At 33.9% G+C, this 19,007-nt stretch overlaps 5 protein-coding genes across 5 annotated transcripts; 2 read left to right on the top strand and 3 right to left on the bottom strand.

Annotated features, from left to right (window-relative positions):
• Nucleotides 1–1,336: 1,336 nt before the first annotated feature.
• Nucleotides 1,337–1,993, bottom strand: MONOS_2628 (uncharacterized protein; the record flags this gene model as incomplete). Its single annotated transcript, XM_067872560.1, has 1 exon — nucleotides 1,337–1,993. One exon carries the CDS (start codon nucleotides 1,991–1,993, stop codon nucleotides 1,337–1,339), a length of 657 nt encoding a protein of 218 aa, XP_067726817.1.
• Nucleotides 1,994–3,915: 1,922 nt separating this feature from the next.
• On the top strand, nucleotides 3,916–5,738 carry MONOS_2627 (uncharacterized protein). The gene is made up of 4 exons (XM_067872559.1): nucleotides 3,916–3,988; nucleotides 4,120–4,153; nucleotides 4,218–4,711; nucleotides 4,773–5,738. The coding sequence occupies exons 1-4, from the start codon at nucleotides 3,986–3,988 to the stop codon at nucleotides 5,535–5,537; spliced, it is 1,296 nt and encodes a 431-aa protein (XP_067726816.1). The 5' UTR covers nucleotides 3,916–3,985; the 3' UTR covers nucleotides 5,538–5,738.
• On the bottom strand, nucleotides 5,566–7,654 carry MONOS_2626 (uncharacterized protein). The gene is made up of 4 exons (XM_067872558.1): nucleotides 7,510–7,654; nucleotides 7,367–7,437; nucleotides 6,808–7,301; nucleotides 5,566–6,746 (listed from the first exon to the last, which is right to left on the bottom strand). The coding sequence occupies exons 1-4, from the start codon at nucleotides 7,512–7,514 to the stop codon at nucleotides 6,003–6,005; spliced, it is 1,314 nt and encodes a 437-aa protein (XP_067726815.1). The 5' UTR covers nucleotides 7,515–7,654; the 3' UTR covers nucleotides 5,566–6,002.
• Nucleotides 7,655–9,360: 1,706 nt separating this feature from the next.
• On the top strand, nucleotides 9,361–10,181 carry MONOS_16592 (uncharacterized protein; the record flags this gene model as incomplete). The annotated part of the gene is made up of 2 exons (XM_067869488.1): nucleotides 9,361–9,594; nucleotides 9,639–10,181. The coding sequence occupies 2 exons, from the start codon at nucleotides 9,361–9,363 to the stop codon at nucleotides 10,179–10,181; spliced, it is 777 nt and encodes a 258-aa protein (XP_067726814.1).
• A 6,209-nt stretch (nucleotides 10,182–16,390) lies between these two features.
• On the bottom strand, nucleotides 16,391–16,987 carry MONOS_14614 (uncharacterized protein; the record flags this gene model as incomplete). The annotated part of the gene is made up of 1 exon (XM_067867428.1): nucleotides 16,391–16,987. One exon carries the CDS (start codon nucleotides 16,985–16,987, stop codon nucleotides 16,391–16,393), a length of 597 nt encoding a protein of 198 aa, XP_067726813.1.
• Between the last annotated feature and the right edge of the window lie 2,020 nt (nucleotides 16,988–19,007).

The raw sequence follows: 19,007 nt of genomic DNA, 5'->3' as shown, positions 1-19,007 counted from the left end.
TCCTTTTCTAAGCAGAAAGTATTTTGAAAAATTGCCAACGAATATTTCTGATTATTTTGTGAATGTTTGAGGAAATGGGAAATTTATTATTTTGGATCTCAAATATTAAATTTAATTTATTTTATTTTATTTTTTTGTCATTTCGTAATTCTATAAAAAATCAAAGAATTAATTCAAAAATATTCTTTTTCGTTCACTTTATTTTGATGAAATGAAGATAAAAAGAGAAAATTAAAATGACTTTCATTTTCTTCTTTTTCAAGCGATTTGTCTGTTCAGCAAGTTTCATGAAACAAAAATAAATTTGCCCTTTTTTATTTATCAACTTAAAAAGTCTCTTCTTTGCTCTTTCTTTTCAAATGTTTCATGCAACTGTTTATGGGAAATTTCATCCACAGCCAATTTTGAATGAGCAAGAGGAATAAAGAAAGCAAGGAATGAAGCGGACGAAGAAATAACTTTTTGAGAATGTGAATAAATGTTCTTACAAAAATTTCTTCATTAACTCATTTCATCATTCTTCTTCAGTTCAGTTTCCTCGGATTGCATTAATTCGTTTGTGGCATCTGCAGTTCATGAACTTGTTCAATTCAAAAGTTGAATACGCAATAACTTTTGATAGCAATTTCTGTTCTTCCCTTGAATGTGTTGGAATTGAAAAGGAAGGAGGAATGAAACAATGAAACGATGAATTTCATGTGAAATGAATTATTCATTGAGAAGGGACTGAAGAAAGTGGAATTTTTTGAGGAAGAAGGCAAAAGATCTTGCAAAGCTGGTGTGCCTGCAAAAAAGAAGATGAATCAGACAAGCGTGTGTATGATTTGTTTCTGAATGAAAGTCAAGATGGAAAAAAAATGAAAGATTTTTCTGAACAAAAATAAATGATGATGGAAATTTTTGTGTGAAACCAAGAAAAATAATGGCAATTGCTGTGCTTTTGCTGCAGCAAGCGCTGCAGATGAATGTTATTTGGATATTCATCAAATTCAATGGATTCCCTGAAGATGAGAACGGAAGTGAGAATGCATAATGGAAATGATTGGAGGATGCATCACTGGCACAGAAGAGATTGTGGCCGAGGAAATATCAGATTGTCTTCTGATAAATTTAACTCAAAAATTTCTGAGTCGTTTGTTGTGACTATTCTCCTTTCTTGCTTTGAATGAAGCAAGATTGGCTAACAAAAAAAACCTTCCAAATAAAGTTCATCCTTTGGCCTCTGAATGGAACGGTCAAGAAATGGAACATATCACTCATTACTGAAAAACCAAACTCAGCTCTTCATTCGCATTTTTTTTCACATCATTGACTTTTCGTTCAATTCATCCAAATCTCATTTCCATTTTCTAATCTCCTCCTCCTTCTTCTTCGTCTTCTTCTTCTTCTTCTTCTTCTTCTTCTTCTTCTTCTTCTTCTTCTTCTTCTTCTTCTTCTTCTTCTTCTTCTTCTTCCATATCTGCAAAATTTCATTTTCGTTCTTGTTCCCATTCATCGTCAAACCATTCGTCGACATTTCCACCTGTTCGATATCTTTCCACACTTCCTCTGCACTTCCATCTGAAGTCATGCCCAAAGATCCATCTGCTGCTTCTTCTTCTGCTGCTCTTCTGTTCTCCTGTTGAATGCCATTGGATGGAGAAGAACTGCACACTTCAGGTTTCATTGGATGCTGCTTGCTTACACCCACCTCAGTCTCTGCCTTCACAAACCTCAGCCCGCTCAGCCCAAGCGCCTCCACAACCAGCGGCGCCATCGCTTCTTCCAGCTTCCCCTTGTTCTCTTTGATTCTTTCCACAAACCCTCTGTGCTCTGCCGGATACCCTCCATTCACTTCATTTCCTCCTCCTTCCTCTGCCTCTTCTCGCTCCTCCAGCACCACCAGTGCAATCGCTGCTGGTGACAGAACCACATTCTCCATCCTCAGCCCCACCACATACAGCCCCTTCTCCACAATCTCCCCCACTTCACACACTGCAACCCCTCGCCCCATCACTTCCTCGTCCAGCTTCACCACCACACGCTTCCACTGTTGCGATCGCCATATCTGCAGCAACGGGTCAAACAGATTGTAGATCGACGGGAATGCATTCACATCTGCAGCTGCAAAGATCTGCTTTCCCTCTGGCTTCGTGCCCACCGACGCTGCAAGCTACGGAAGCGGAGCCACCAGCAAAACAGAAAGCATCACCGAAAGCGCCACATCGTACGCGCACCCAACACTTCCATTCATCACCTCCCACCGATCCACAACATATCCATGAAGCGTCTGCTGCTCCCTCAGAAAAGAATTCCTATGATTTGCATACACTACTGCTGCCTTAGGCACCGCAATCCGCAGCCGCCTTGGATGTTGTCCATCGCTGCTGTCGACGTGTATGACGCTGCAACCACAGACGTATCCAAAGGGTCAATTGCAGGCGCTGATGATGAAGATGAAGATGAAATAAAAAAATTATGAGGTGAAAGATGATTAAAAAGGGGAAGGAAATGAAGAAGAAGAAGAAGAAGGAGAAGAAGAGGAAAGAGAGGAAAGAGAAGAAGAAGGAGAAGAAGAAGAAGAAGGAAAAGAGAAAGAGAAAGAAGGAGAAGAATGAGAAGAAGTAGATTCAATAGAAGCGATGAAGGAGATTGAAGACTCACTTAAATTGGATTTTTCTGTGTTGGCTGAAGAGATAAAAGAAGAAGAAGAAGAGGAGGAGGAGGAGGAAGAAGTGAATGCTGAATAATAAGAACTCAACGCAATGACTGCTTTCACAAACAGAATTTTTGCATCGGCAGATCTGAAGAAAGAACGAAAGAAGAAAGAGAATCTGAGAGAAAAATGAAATGAAATGAGTTGGGTGGAGCTCTTTTGGAGGAAGTTGAACGACAAATGTGAACAAGACCATTTGAAGAAAATGAAGGCATAATGAACAGATACGAATATCATAATAGCCAACAGCAGCAACAGACAGCAGTTTCATTGTGTGTTGCAACACAAGAATTTGATAGCAATTCAAACAACAAATTCTCAAATACGAAGAAGGCGTTCTTTCCATCAGTCAAATTAAAAAAATCTCGTCAATGAAGAGATCGAAGGAGAAGGAGAAGAAACAAATGAATCAACATAAATACAACTTCAAATGGATTGTCTTCAAGAATGACGCTCAAAGAAATAAAAACTGTCGTTAAGAATGAAAATAAAAGATATGAAATAAAAATAAGTTAGGCATTGATTATGAAAATTCCTCAAAAGGACACACCTGCCCTCCGTATCGCAAATGCAGAGATTGTCACCACTGTGCTGTCATTCTCCTTTTCCCTTGTTTCCCAGTGCTCCTTTCTCCATCATCCTTTTTTCTCCTTAAATATTCTGCTTTTGATGTTATCATCCACTTTTTTTCTGAAAAAAATATCTTCGAATTTTAATCTTTCCGAGTGCTTGATTAATGTTTCCATTCTTCTTTTTCGCTCTCAACCAAATGCTTTGAAATAGAATTTGTTTTCTTCTCCTTTCCCAATTGCGTGTAAAACATATGCAATTCTCATTTGCTGATTGTATCTCAGCATCCATCACTCTTCTGATGTTCTCCTCAGAAAAGCAAAAGAATGGCCATTTTTAAAATTTATCAGATTCCTGAACTTTGAGAAGGCCACTGATAGGAACATCTTTAAAATAAACAAGAGCATTATAAAATGCAAACATTAAAATATTTCCTTTTAACTATTCAGAAATTGCTGTATTCTATTCACAGATGCTTTTCATAAAAATCATCTCGCCCAATTCCATCATCAATACCCCTCCGTCGCTGTCTCGTACCAACGCACAAAAATTATATTGCTTATTTAGCAAGATATATTTTCCTTCCAACTCTCATCTTGAAAAAAAAATTCCATTCGAGTTCAAAGATCATTCATCGATCAAAGAATCCATAACAGCAAACAAACAAGGATAAAGTGTTCTTTTTCTTTTTCACACGTTGCCCAATACAATCATTCAAGGATGGTATGAGAAAAGACATTTTCCAGATAGTTTTGTAAATTTTATATTTGTCATTATTTCTCTGCCTCGATTATTCTTTTCATTTGGGTTGATAAAAATGTTGATGTCTTCCGAATGATGGATTTTGCAAAAAGACGAAGGAAATGGACGTCACTGAAAAGATCATTGGTTTGCACTCATTCTTGCTTTTGGATTCTTGACGATTTAATTTCTCTCAACAAACTTTTTCCAGAATTGCTTCATGAATTAGAGCATTGCACTGACTCTGAGCAGAAACAGAAAATCGAAGAAATGAATGAAATTGTTGATGGGATGGATGAAGAAGAATTTGAATCATTTTTCACACTAAAATTGTTCAACAAAACGGACAAAATGATTGAAGAAGAGAAAATATCAATGGAAAGTGTGTTTTTATTATTGAAGAGCGTCGGGCAGCACAAAGTGTTAATGCACTCGCAAAGCTATGCATTTCATTCTTCTTCGTTGAACAAAAGATTCGAGCAGATGATTATTGAAGAAGAAAAGAAAAAAGAAGAAAGGAATGAAAAGCTTCTGATTGATCTTTGTGAATGCACTGTTTTGCTTTCCAATGAAATCTCTTCGGAATTACTTTCAATAATTGTGACTTGCCTTCTGAAAGTTGCATTGAAGAAAGATGAAAACGAAGAGACTCAGAAAGAAGTGGAAATAGCGTTGCTAGCTTTAAGTTACATTGAAATTTGTAAAGTATGAGTCATTATTTTTCATTTTTGATAACATTGATATTTTTATCCTCTTTTTAAAAAAGTCTGTGAAACAAGAATGGTATTTGAATGAGATCAAAGAGATAATCAAATATCATCAAGAACATCACAACCTGACCCATCTTGCCTATCAGTCTGCTTGGCAGTTTTTAATGAACCGATTTCACTTTAACAAAAGTTTGGATGAAGTAATTGAAAATGAGCTGCATTTTTCGAGAGATGCAACAAAAGAGTTGGAAGCGCTGATTAAATGCGTGGATTGGAAGAGAGGAAAAGGAGAGGAAAAAAGAAAAAAAAAAAACAAAGAAGAGTTATTTTTATTTCGATGGCTCCAAACGTTGGGAATATTCTTTTTCCACTGGAGATTGCGGAATGAAGAGTGCGTTGGGCTTATCAGCAGCGTTGTTCAGGTATTTCGAGCATCAAAGGATGATAATAGAGAAATTAGCGACAAGTGTATTTTCTGCATGGGATGTGCAGCAGAAAACAGAGTTGTCGAAAATGAAGACTTGCTGAAAATTGGAGCAGTTGATCTCATTTTGGAGGAGATGCAGGGGCCGACGTTGGATAACTATTTTTTGGAGAGACACATGAAATGCCTTTTTGAAGATTTCAGAAGATTGAAAAATGCGGAAGACTATAAAAACGAAGAGGTGAAAAGAAAGGCAACGAAAAGGAAGGTTTTTGATAAGATGGAAGAAGAAGGATTCGAAGATTGCATCATTGGGCTGTGTCATTACATTTGTCTCGGTGAATTTAGGTATTTTAGTTTGTTTGAGAATTATCCAGAATATTTTGTGTATTTATAATTAATCTGCAAAAACATTCACTTCATCTTTTTGTATTTCCATTTTATTATTTTTTGTGTGAAACGCTCATTCACTCGAAAAAAAAAGGAATTATGATATGCAAAATAAATGAAAGTGTTTTCTCAAAAAATATCAAGAATTTTCGAGAAAAATGAGAATATCTGAAAAGAATATAATTTGAAATCAGAAATAAAAAAAAAATCGATAGAAAAAGAATCAATCCTGCTGAATTTTTCTGTTTGTGCTGCGAAAGAAAAAATTAACAAATCCGAAAAAAAAAACAATTTGATGAAAGCAAAACTCATTCGATAAAAAAATCTCAAGGATTTCAAAGCTAATAATTTCAAAACAAAATAATGGAGGATTAGGAACACTGGTTTGCTATTTCACAGTTCATCTGATTTTTGAGTTACAAAGTGAAATGCATCTGATTTCTTCAGATATTCACAAAATAATCAGAAATATTCAACGAAAATGCATCATGATATTCTTCGTTGAGAAAATCAAATTTTTCATGAAAACTTGTGATGATGTCTTCGTATCCTTCTTCTTCAAGCTCTTCAACACTTTCCTTTTCAACTCTTTTCTTTTCGCTTCTTCCATTTCATTGTACGTTTCTTCTTTCAACCGCATTGAAATAGATTCAAAAAATTTCAAGCCATGGTTTGTTATTTCGTTATTCAATGTTTGTCTCTGAATCTCCTCCAAAATGAGATCAATTGCCTCACCTTTCAATAAATCATCAACTTTCACGGCTCTGTTTTTTGCTGCTGTTCGAATGCAGAAAATGCATTTTTCGCAAATATCTCCGCAATTATCCTTCGCATCTCGAAATACCTGAACAATGCTGCTGATAAGCCCTGAATATTCTTCATTCCTCAATTTGGGTGGGCGAAATAAATATAAAATTCCATCGAGCCATCTCCAGATCATACACACTTCTTTCGTTTCTCTTCTTCTTTTCTCTTTAACCTCTTTTTTTCTCTTCTTCCAATCCACACATTTCGACAACTCACTCAATTCTCTTGTTATCTCTCTCATAAAATGCAGCTTATTCGCTATAACTTTGCTCTCGCTGTAATTGAAATAAAATCTATTCATTAAAAACAGCCAAGCAGACTGATAAGCAAGTCGCGTGAGGTTGTGATGCTCTTGATGATATTCAATAATTTCTTTGATCTCATTCAAATATAGTTCTTCATCCAATCTCTAACAAAAAAGAAAAGAAAAGAAAACAATAACATCAAAAACGAAAAAGAAATGCTCAAACGCAAAATCTGTCAACATTACTCAAAGCCAGCAAAGCCATTTCCACTTCTTTTTGATTCTCCTCGCTTTCCTCCTTGTTCATCGCAACTTTCAGTAGATAGGGTACGTAAATTGAAAACAATTCCGAAGAAGCCCTCCTATTCAACAAAAGATGGCATTCACAAAGATCAGTCAGAAGCTTTTCATTCCTTTCTTCTTTTTTCTTATCTTCTTCAATTATCATCTGTTTGAATCTTTGATTCAGCGAAGATTCTTCAAAACCCCTGAACCAAATTCTTTTCAGCACTTTGCAATATCCAATGTGCTTCAATAACTCAACTGCAATTGTCATTGATATTTTCTTTTCTTCAATCATTCTATGCACTTTGTTGAACAGTCCTTTAGTGAAAGCAGCATTAAATTCTTTATTATTCATTCCATCAATTATTTCGTTCATTTCAAGGATTTCCTGTTTCTGCCCCTCCTCATCACAATATACAAGCTCGTTAAGATATTCTTCAATAAATTCCAATTTTTTAAAAGATTAATCATTTAACAAAAATAGAAAAAAATGAGCAAACTCAAAAACTTTTCTGTTGCTGATATCTCTTGAAATCCATAGACTAACTTATTATAAGCGTACGCATACATTCTGTTCAATAAAAAAAATACAATTAATATGAGTGAGGAACAAAAATTCACATGATAATCGATAAATACAAACATCATTTGTCACTTTTCAAAAGGAAATAATAGAAGTTTCAACACAAATTGTTTTTGCTTAATAAAATGGAATGCAAAAGAGAACTCAATGAAATAACTTGGATTGGCTGTTTAAGGCTGGAAAAGCAAAATTTTTATTTCTGATCGAACCAACAGAAAATTGTTTGTTTTAATAATTGAAAAATGAAAGAAATAACTCAATATTCACTTAATTTTTTTTTCCTTAATTTGGAATTGAATTTATTTTTTTCACAAAATAGGAATTCTTTTTTGGAAGAATTCGAAAACAGGAAATGTCTATTCTTGAAGATAAAGGATTTGTCGTTTTTTTGAGGAAGAACAAGAATGAAAAAGTGAACAAATGATACTCATCGGCTTGACTTTTTTTCATGAATTTCTATAGCAAGCGTCTATTTCTAAGCTCTCAATGTATTGCCAAAGACAAAAAGAAATAAATTTCTGAATAACAAAATGAGTTGACATTACAAAAGAATCAGCCAATCTCTTAAATTGAACACGAGCAAAAACAAGTTCAAATGGAAGAAGATAGCAATAATAATGTTTTATTACAAAAATGGTATTTTGGATTCAAAAATAGATTGTTTTGAAAAAAACTGTGACTTCCATCTCCAACAGAAAAGAAACAGATCTCCGAGTTTTATTTTAGTGAAGACTGGTTATAATCACCTTTAGAATAAGCAAGAATGCAAATAAACCCATTTTAAAGTGCATCAAATAAATTTGAATATTTCCCAATGTTTTATCATTTTTCACTATTATAAAAAATCGTTCAAAATCAAATGTGATTATTACCGAACATCACTGTATTTTTGTTTTTGATAAGTCGAAATTGTTTAATTTTCAGGCTTATTGAAATATCGAATTATTTCTAGAATTCTTTCAATTGTTCCATCAAAATTTATCTTTATGAAATTATTGAATACTGGAAATTTCTTCACCATTCATCATTCAAAATTGTTGAACTTTTCATTCGAAAATAATACACTTATAATTCGAAAATGATTAACTTCCAATTCAATATTAATCAAATTGAGCATTATTTAAAAAAATATTAGATAAAATGTGAAATAAATCGGTCATTTCAAATTATTAGTGTTATTTCAAGTTTCAGCCACGAATTTTAAATTAACCCAGTTATTTCGAAAAAACCTAGAAAAACTTAAATTTACTGAACGTTTTTTAAAAACTCTGAAAATGTTATTTATTAAAAAAAGGATGGTTTCTAGTTTGTTCTGAATTGTTTTTGTTTATTTTATTTCGTCTTCGATTCTTTAATTAACTGTTTTTGGTTCACAAAAAATAATGTTTAAACATTTTTTTCTCATTTTCTTATATATATATAAGCGTATTATCATCGTTCTTATACTTTAAAATATTTTATGTTTCTCTTTTTATATAGGTTAGTGTTTTTATTGGCACTTTTTTTTTTATTGGCACCTTTTTTCTATTTCTTTGTGAAAGATATAATTTTCAATAAGAAACAAAGATTATATGCACAAACAATTGTTTTTATCATCAGCGGATGAACAGATGTGCTTATTTAATTTCGGGGCAACAGTTAAATATGTTAGTGAAATTATCGTATGAAAAAAACATGACAAATTCTTTTTAAAAACAAATTGAATATACAAAAATTAATAAAAGTAAATACTTCATATATCAAAACTTGAAATGTCTTCTGGCTGCTTAAAATGGACTTTTTTTTTGATCATTACCCAAAAAATTGATTGGTTTTTTTATGATCAAAAAAAAAGCTGAAGAAGGAAAAAGAAAAATGCAAGCAGAAATGGCGTCGATAAACTATCGCATTTATGAAAATAGACTCGAGAGAATGGCGCGAATTCTGATTGACGGAAAAGCCAGGCTTGTGGATGCAACCAACTTCGGTGAATTTTCAAAAAAAACTCTCATTCATGCAGTGAAGGCTGTAAAAAGTGAAAGGGATGTTGCCAAAGCAGGAAGACCGTCATTGCTGCGCAAGGAAAAAAAGGAAATTGTTACAGACGTTATAAAAATTGAAGCAAAGTGTGGAACAAACCTAACAGTGAAAAAAACAAAAGAATTGGTTTGCAAAATATATTTATTTTCTATTTATTTGTTTCTATCTAGATTGAAAATGTGATTGAAGATGAAGATTCAGAGATTTTCGAAGATGCTTCACCAAAAAAAGAAATTTCAAAATCAGCTGCTTATTCCTTCTTGCGAAATCAGCCCGAATTGAAATTACAAAAGCCAAAAATTTTGGATTCAAAACGTCTTGCAGCATCTTGTCAAGACGTTTTGAAACCTTGGTACGAAATGCTTGATGATTTGCATTCAAAGTTCAAACACCGAAGGGAGCTAATCTTTAATGTGGATGAAATATCACTGAGATTATCCGATAATTCACAAAAACTTGTTGCAACATCCTCAGAGTCTCCTTCAGCCTATTGCCTTGCTCCTTCGAGGGTGCGAAACGCGACGCTTGTAGCTGCTGTTGCCTCGGATGGCTTTTCTTTACCCACAATTGTCCTTTGGCCAAGTTCCAATGTTCCGGAAGAGTTAACTCCTCTCCTGTCTCCTTCGCTAGATGTGTGGAGCAATACAAACGGTTGGATGAACTTTTCTCTATTCGAAAGATACTCTTTGCGCGTTCTTCTTCCAGAAATATAACAAAGAAAGAAAAGGATGAAATTGACTGAAGAGAGATGTTTGCTATTCGTAGATTCGCACAGCTCTCGTGCAAACCCTATAATTTGGAGAAAATTTATGGAATCGAATGTGGATGTTATCACATTTGTTCCTCACACAACACATATTTCACAACCTCTCGATAGAGGTGTTTTTACTGTTCTTAAATCGGTTTTAAATTCATCAATAGAAATCCCTCAATCTTCAACAGCTTCTTCCAACAGAAAGGCTTTGGCAGACATCCTTCCTCAAGCTCTTCATTCTGCATTCGCACCATCAGTAATAAAGAATGCATTTGATGCAAGTGGTGTTTTGTTTAAATCCTCAGGACAAGTTTTACGTAAATTACCCAAACACTCTTCTTTTCCTTTGCCCACTTATTCAAATCGTTTTGATTTTTACGGAAAACTGCTCACAAATGAGGATTTCTTAGAAAAGTGGGAAGAAGATATATTTATTCGAACAAGTGCGAAATGTTCCGAAGCCGAAGATGAAACAGAAAACATTGAAGATACTCTTCCAATTAAGTCAAAGAAGAAAAGAGTTTGTCGAAGAATTTTGCATGATGATTTGGAAAACATCGAAGAAGAAAATTCTACAGATCAAAGTTTTGGAAAAAGAAAAATTCGAAGACTATTTGACCCAAGTTTTGTTTATTTTTGCTAATTGAGTCTGTATTTTTTGAATTTTATCACTTCAAAAATTTGGTGCCAATAAAAAAATGGTGCCAATAAAAACACTAACCTAATGTGAATTAGATTTCTTTGGATAAAAATCTTTGTTAAAAGATTTCACAAATTTAGTAACTAACAATTCATTGAATAAAAATAGAAAAACTGAAGAAGTTTTGCAATAACATCTTTATTATTTCATTTTCGAATATTAGGTTTATCAAAAACTGCCAAGCAGATTGATAAGCAAGCTGTGTTAAATTGCGATGCTCCTGATCATGTCGGATAATCAATTTGACTTTATTCAAATGCAATTTTTGATTAAATTTTAACAAAAATAAAAAAGAAACAGAAATAATTCGATAATGTTAAATATGAATAAGAATCGCTTACACATAATCTCCAGCATTGTTCATAGTCAGTAAAGCCATTTCCACTTCTTTTGGATTTTCTTCGCTTTCATCTTTGTTAAATACAACTTTCAGAAGACAGTGCGTACAAATCGACGACAATTCAGGTGTGAAGTTGTTATGTTAAGATGTCTTTCATTCTCAATGATCAACAAAAAGCTTTTTATTCTTTTTTTTTCTTTTCTTCATCATCAATCATATTCTCTAATCTTTCGTTCAGTGAAGATTCTTCAAAGCGAAAAAGCCAAATACTTTTTTGTGTATTCTAAAATTAAACATGCTTCATCAACAAAACTGCACTTCCCGCTTAAATTTTTTTTCTTCTATCATTTTGCATATTTTGTCAAACAATTCAATTGTGAAAGCAGATTTGTATTCTTCTTTATTCATTTCATCAATCACTCCATACGCTTCAAGGATTATCTGCTTTTGCAACCCTCATTTCAATCTTCTAAGCAAGAATACAAATCTGTTCAAAAACAATGAAATAAATTTGATCATCATTAATTCATATTCAACGACAATTTCACACTTGTGGTCTTTATTGTTCTTTCACTCTGCAGTATTTTCACAAAAGCATTTCAACCAGAAAGTATCTTTTAAATATTTTTCGAACTTCATTCAAGTAAGCTTTTGAAATGAAAATAAAATAACATGAAAACATATGAAACAAACAAAAGTATTTGCTCTCAAACTTGTTTTAACTGTATTTTTGTTTTCAACAAGCAAACTTCAAAATGAAAAGAAAATGAATTGATCATTTACATAAATAAATATCAATCAATCCAAAAATTTCAAAATCAAATTAATATTTTTTAATATTGTTGAATATAGTTTGTTGATTAGGAATGAACTAATCGTTTTTGATTATTTCATTGTTTCACTTAAAAACGGAAAGTTCTCGATATCAAAAAAGCGAAACTTAACAGATATAAGAAAAACGTATCTTATAGATGGATGCAAATGTTCAATAAGCATTTGCGTTTATTTAAAAATTCATTATTTTGGAAAAATAATTCATTTCCCTTTTCGAAGGAAAATGATCAAAATTTTGGAAAAACTTACAAAAAAATGCTTTTTATTTGAAAGACATAACATAAAATTAAATGTTGATGTGTTTTTGTCTCCGACCTGCAAAAAAATGTTTTATCGATAAATGCAAGACTTTTAGGTCACAATTGAAAAAAACTGGTTTTTCTTAAAAACATTGCCTTTTATTTAAAATTAGTGGGGAATCTTGAAATTAACGGTTTATTTTGAAATATTTTTTTATTTCACAATTTATCTATTATTAGAAAAAATTTTGTTTTTGGTTGAATGATAGAAAAATTTGAAAATACTTTATTATTTCATTATTTTCAAAATGGATGAGAAATTGAACCTATGTTACTATTATAACACATCTGTGACATGACAAGTTATAAAATGATTTGTCTGTCACAAAAAAATAAAATAAAAATGAATTAATAAATAAATTTATTAAAAGAAAATAAATTGTGTAATTAATAAGACCTTTTTTGTCTCTATCAATAATTTTTGTTAAGAATAAGTGATTGTGAATTGGAAAGGATTAATTTGATTTGATTAAATCAAAATATGAATTTTCTCAATCAGAATCTTGATCACTTTCAAATTTTGTTATTTACCACTTTCGACAGACAATACTTTGTTTCTTCTTTTTCGTTTGATATTTGCATTTTGGGGTATTAAGACTTTTTTCAAACTAATTAATAATGTTTTTTTCGATATTTTTACAAACCATCAAATTGAATAAGTGTTTCTAATTCGGATCGAATCTGTTCAACAAAATCTTTTTTTTTTCGAAGTTGATAGTTCCAACAAAAAAACAAACATTATATATTCATTTTCATCTCGTTTCAGCTTTTGAATTCTTTGGTTTTTAATACCACTTCGAAAAAACATCAAAACAACAATTTGGACTTTTAGAAATTTCAATAAACAATTATTTGAAACATCAAAATTTTTTTCCGAAAAAAAGTTGTTTATTATGAATGATAATTATTTATTAATGATCAGATGCATGTCATAAAAAACGAATGAATGATATAAAGATTAATAAGCACTGAGAACAAGATTCAACGTATTTTATTTTGAATAAAAAACAGGAAATTGGATTCCCTCTTGTTAAAGAGTTAAAAATGAAGCTAAAGAACAAAAAAGAAGAGTTTCTTTCGTTCTCGGAGCTCATTTGAAATATAAAAGGTGATTGATTCGAAAAATGTTGAATTCAATGAAGGAATTAACGTTGAAGATGATAATATAGAAATTGTTCGAAAAGAATCTGAAATTGAAGAATCTTCCAAGATCGAAAAAGCAGAAGATAGAATTGTTTCATAATATGGAGAATACGATAATAATGATGTTGAAGGATTAGATGAGTTTGATGATGATGATGATGATGATGATGATGATGATGATGATGAAACAGAAGAAATCGATGAATATGTCGATTGCGAAGATAAAGTGTTTATAAAAATGTCTGAAAAGAGATTCACAGAGTTCCGTTGCATCGGAAGATGCCAAGAGTGAAAATAATCTGGTTAAAGTTGTTCGTTATCTTCTTTTTGTCTTTCTTGATCCAAAATTTTAGCTCTTCTCTCGTTTCTTTAACTTATCACTTTCTGGACTTCGTTTTTTCTTTTTTCATTCGCTTGCTGCCTCTGTTAATCGAAATGGGTGATTTTTTTTGAAATCATAAAAAAAGATCAAAAATCGAAAAAATGGAATCAATTGTGGTATTTTTTTGATCAAAGAGTTACATTGATTTTTCATGAATATTGAGCTTTTATTTCTGCAATATATATTTGTTTAATTTATATATACAAAAATTACATACCTTTTTAATGTTTTTGTTGAAAATGGATTTTTATGATCAAGTTCATTAAAAAAGTGCAAAATCAATCATTTAAAGAAAAATAGAAGTTTCAAGACTAACTGAACAGTACTAATAAATTTAAAAATAATACAGATAGATATTAAAATCCATAATTAGTTTTTTTAAAATTGGATGCAATGTTTTTTTATATTTATTGATCTGAAACATCATCACCAAGTTCCTGCTCCAGCAGTTCATTCCAACGACTTTATAAAACAATGAACAAAATGGAGGAGAAATTACAATCGAAGATCACAACAGAGTCAATTCCACTTTTCTTTCCTAATTATTCTTATGAAATGATATTCTGGCATTCTTCTTTATCCGCTGCCCATCTTTCTTTAGTTTCTGCTCTCCTTCATCTGAATCCCCCATTTGATAATGTTGCCCATGCTGTATTCTTTTATCTCCAACACTTTTCTCTCCATTCATCTCATGACATCCTTTTATCGCTTCTCAAACGAAAAAAGAGCCATTAAGTTTTTTCTGCGAATTCACTTCGTTCATTTTCTTTATTATCTTCTCCTCTCAGTCAGCTCCCTCTTCTTCAACCACACGTTCATCAACGGTCTCACTTTTCACAACCACAACATATTCCACCTCACCTCTCTCGCAAACACCTTCTCCTTCAACTCCTTCAACAAGTTCAGCTGCTCCATGAGCAGCGTCAACTTGGCACACAGAAATCAACAAACTTCAGAATGTGGACTCTTTCCTGACATGAAGATCAGCCGGTTCTGCGTGATCGAAGAGGTGAACGAAGGAAGAGGAAGAGGAAGGAGAAGGAGAAGGAGAAGGAGGAATAAGGATATTTTGCCAATGAAAATGATAGAAATGTTAAAGGTTATTCATTTAACTACAAATGACAAACAGATAGATACATGGAAATGCTGGGGAATAGTGAGAAAGAGACAGATCCTTCAATTATTGAGCTGACAGAAAAATTGTATTCTTCAATTTTCTCACAAAATGTTCCGATTTATCAGATTTTGGGAACATTTTCACTTGTCTCTTTCGGAATCTTCGCTTTGAACAAAAAAATTCCAAGTTATTCTCGAACTTTGATAGACGTTCTTCTGCTTCTTCTATTCATTCATCTTCATTCTTCATTCTTCGTTCTTTATTCTTCTTTTTCATCTTTCTTCAAGTGGAGCAGCGTGGAGATCTATTTCGCAATTCAGGAGGCGAAGAAGCGAAGAGAAAAAGGTTACAGAAGATGATTAGCCATCTTCATCTTCATCATAAGTGCCTGCGATTGACCCTTCGTGTGCGTCGGTCTTGTCAGCAACATATACGTTAGCAGCAGCAATTGACGATATCGAAAGGCGGCTGAGGTGAATTTGAGTTGCGTGCAGCTGTCGCTGCTGCCACTGTCGCCACGGGTATATGATGTGGTAATATACAATATGCTGTGTGTGGTTATCACGTGTGTCTGATACGTGGTGCTTTCGGAGATGCTTTCTGTTTTGCAAATGGAGCAGATTCTTTCGTTTGCTGCTTCGATGTGAACGAAATCTGAGAGCAAATATCTGTTCTGCAGTGGATGCGAATTCGTTCTTGAAGGTTACAATCTGTCTGTCCTTTCGCTGCTTCTATCTGCGACAGTGTTGATGGAGTTTTTATCACCGCAGTCGATGCGTCTTATAACGAAAATAGACGATGAGGTGATTGGGCGAGGGATAAAATGAAATGCAAGGAAGAAGCTGAAGAGAAGGGGATGGAGAAGGCGGTGCTGAAAATGGAGGCTGTGGTTCTATCACCAGCAGCTATTACGCCAGCAGAACTTGAGGAGCGAGAAGAGGCAGAAGAGGATAAGGGGAAAAAAGATGATGAGAAGGAAGAAGAAGAAGAAAGAAGAAATGGGAAATGAAGAAGAAGTGAATGAAGATGTTGTGCTTGCAGAAGTAAATGTTGAGAAAGTGAATGGCGTTTCAATAATTTGCTGCTGAATCCTTTTTCGTTTTTTGATTTCAGGAAGAAAATCAAAACAAAACGTTGATAGTGTCGTAACGGGCTTATTCTTCGTTTCAGCTCTTTTCAGTTTCTCTTTTGAAAATCATTCATTCTTAGCCTTTCGAATGTCTCTGTCAAATACCTCTTTCTCCCTTCTCCTCCTTAATATCCACCCAAACCCCCAGCTGGCTACAAATGCTTCAGAGATCAGAAGGATGCTCTGTTGCTAAAACACATCTCTCGTAGCTTACACGCTGCTGCTCACAAATACATCCGCATTGCATTATATGTTCTTTCCAAGTATCCCACAAGGGATGAGCAGCGAGAAGGAGGAAATAGAAGAACAAAGAGAGGAAGAGGCAAAGATTGGGCTGGATGTGCAGATGGACTTTTGTGCGAGAGAAGAGGGGTATGTGGCTGAGATGAATGATTGAGTGGCCCTGGAGAAGTTCCAACAAGAACAGAAGGGGAAGACAATTGTGTGTGTGGCAAGGGAGAAAAAGGAGGAGAAGCAAATGTTGAGGAGGCTGTGATGTTTTGAGTGTGCAGCTGGGCAGATGAGGGTGTGCTGCCGAACGAGTAAAATGTTTGCTGCTGTTCATCTTCATCGTCACCTCCTTCTTCTCTTCCCCTGTCCCTCCTCCTCCTTTCTGTTACTGCCTGTGGAAGCCCTGTTTCGAAAGCGTCAATTTGCGATGTGCAAAACTCGTCTTTCTCGTTCGTCTTCGTCTTCGCCTTAGGCTCTTCCTGCTGTCTTCCTTTATTCTGCACCGCGTTCATCTTGCTACTGTACTCCGCTCTCTTTGCCTCTTTCATTTGATCGCGCACTCCTCGCTCTTTGCTCCTTGGTGGCGTCATAAAGTTAGTGGATCATTGCGATGTGCTGGCAGCCCCTTCTCTCTTCCACTGCCATTTCTCATTCGATGCCCATTCACCTCATTCACTCTGTTTTGCACAGCCGGAGCGCGGAAGCCGTACGAAGTGCTGAAGCAGAGCGGAATACGCCTCTGAGGAAGAGGAAAACAGTTCAAATGCACATTCAGCGAAGCTGCAGAATGCATTGACTGCGATGATAATGATGATAAGAGAAGGCAAACTGAATGAAATATTTATTATGGTGAATTATCTGGTTGTTGATTGAACAGCTCATATTCATTCCAAGGAAGATGGAATGATCCAATACGAAGTGAGAGGAAATATCATTGAAAAAGAGGAGGAAGGTGAATGCATGCAGTTACAGAGAAATCCATTTATTATTTTTAAATATTTTCGAAGAAGATGCTGATATGATTTCATATGATTTCATTGATTGGACAAAATATTGTGTTTGAAAAGAAAACTTCGAAGGAGCAGTTAACTGTAATCACAATATTTTTAACAGGCAGATTCAAGCTTATCAATAAAATCGGATATCCCCCAATCTTTAGCAGCTTTTGAGTGATTATCTTACAATTCTTGCCACAAACAGAAAATGTTTCTGACCTGTTTGTACGAAAAATATAAATGTACAAAACATCTGATGAGGTTGATGACAAAAAATGTAAAGAATGTCAAGAAGAATACGAAAACGAAGGCGAAGAAGAAGAAGAAGAAGAAGAAGAAGAAGAAGAAGAAGAAGCAATATTTGACTAAAGAAGATTTTGTGTATTTTTGGCAATGTGATTCATAGCATGTGTGCTTGTCGCTGAATAAGCAAGTGAATTGTGAGAAGGCGAATTTTGTGTTTGGAGATCGAGAAATGAGGAAGATGATCGATTTAATGAAGAAGGTTTATCAGAAGACGACGACGAAGAAGAAGACGAAGAAAAAGATGCAGTTGAGAAATGCGGAATCAGTCGAACGATATTTATGATGTTGAGAATAATTTGTATGAAGTTGTTGATTGGCCAAAATGGCTCGCTTGCTGTATAAGTTTCAGATTGGTTTGAAAAATTCAATCACAAAATATGTGAAGAACAGATTGTGGAAGTCAATCAAGTTGGATTTCTTCAAAATCGATTCACTTTCTTTTTGCGATTTCCTTTTTTTCCCCTCAAAAATAGAAAATGACAATTACTCTTAAATCTCTTTATGTTCCATTTTCCTCTTCCGTCAACCCCCAAAATCATCAGTAAATATCAATCCCCTCCTTTTCTTCATCTTTCCCATTTTCTTCCTAAAAATATTCTTCTTCTCTCATGAAAAATACCCCTCTTTCATATGAACATTTCAGAATATTCTTCTTCTTTCCAGCCTTTGCCCTCTTTTCCTTTTTTTCAAAATTTATTTCTCCAATCACCAATCAGTCCTCTTTCATCGTCCTCAGTCACTTCTCTATATATTTTCTACATTTTCCTCTACAAATCTCCACATGCCCTTCCACATCCCTCTGTCTCCAAATTTTGTTTATTCAAAAAATACCTTTCTCGAAATATTAACATTCTAAAAAACACTCAACTCCCACCCCCTGCTTCAAATAATTCTCTTCCATCTCTTCCCTGCACCATATCCCTCCTATGCATGGTGTTGATGAGATAAACGAGTTATTCTTCTTTTGGTGGTTGAGAATATTATTAAAGGAGATGATCATGCCAAAAATAGAAAAAACCCCTCTGGACATCCATGACAACGTGTACGGGCTGAAAAGACCCTCCAGTGAAATATACAATGTATTTTGTGGAAACACATTCTAAGCTGCAATTTGACCATTCTGAAATTGAAATAAAGAGATTACTTTTTGAATGATAATAGCTGTGGAGATGCACCAAATAGCAAAAAACAGTCGAAGCGCAATTTGGTATTATTTTATTTTTCTTTATATAAATACTAGCCTTTTGACTGTTTTTGTGTTTTTTTCAGAGCAGGATATGGATATGAATGAAAATGAATGAAAGCTGGA

The sequence above is a fragment of the Monocercomonoides exilis genome, assembly GCF_001643675.1.
Source record: "Monocercomonoides exilis strain PA203 chromosome Unknown scaffold24-1337568, whole genome shotgun sequence".
In the NCBI taxonomy this organism is placed as follows: Eukaryota; Preaxostyla; order Oxymonadida; family Polymastigidae; genus Monocercomonoides; species Monocercomonoides exilis.
This window is presented reverse-complemented; position numbering and strand designations above follow the sequence as displayed.

Excerpts from the sequence above, each read along its gene's own strand:
- MONOS_2627 (XM_067872559.1), top strand. Across the intron at positions 4,154-4,217 it reads CGTCACTGAAAAGATCATTG|AATTGCTTCATGAATTAGAG; the intron begins GTTTGCACTCAT and ends AACTTTTTCCAG. Across the intron at positions 4,712-4,772 it reads GTTACATTGAAATTTGTAAA|TCTGTGAAACAAGAATGGTA; the intron begins GTATGAGTCATT and ends TTTTTAAAAAAG.
- MONOS_2626 (XM_067872558.1), bottom strand. Across the intron at positions 7,302-7,366 it reads AGCAACAGAAAAGTTTTTGA|AATATCTTAACGAGCTTGTA; the intron begins GTTTGCTCATTT and ends AATTTATTGAAG. Across the intron at positions 6,747-6,807 it reads GTAATGTTGACAGATTTTGC|AGATTGGATGAAGAACTATA; the intron begins GTTTGAGCATTT and ends CTTTTTTGTTAG.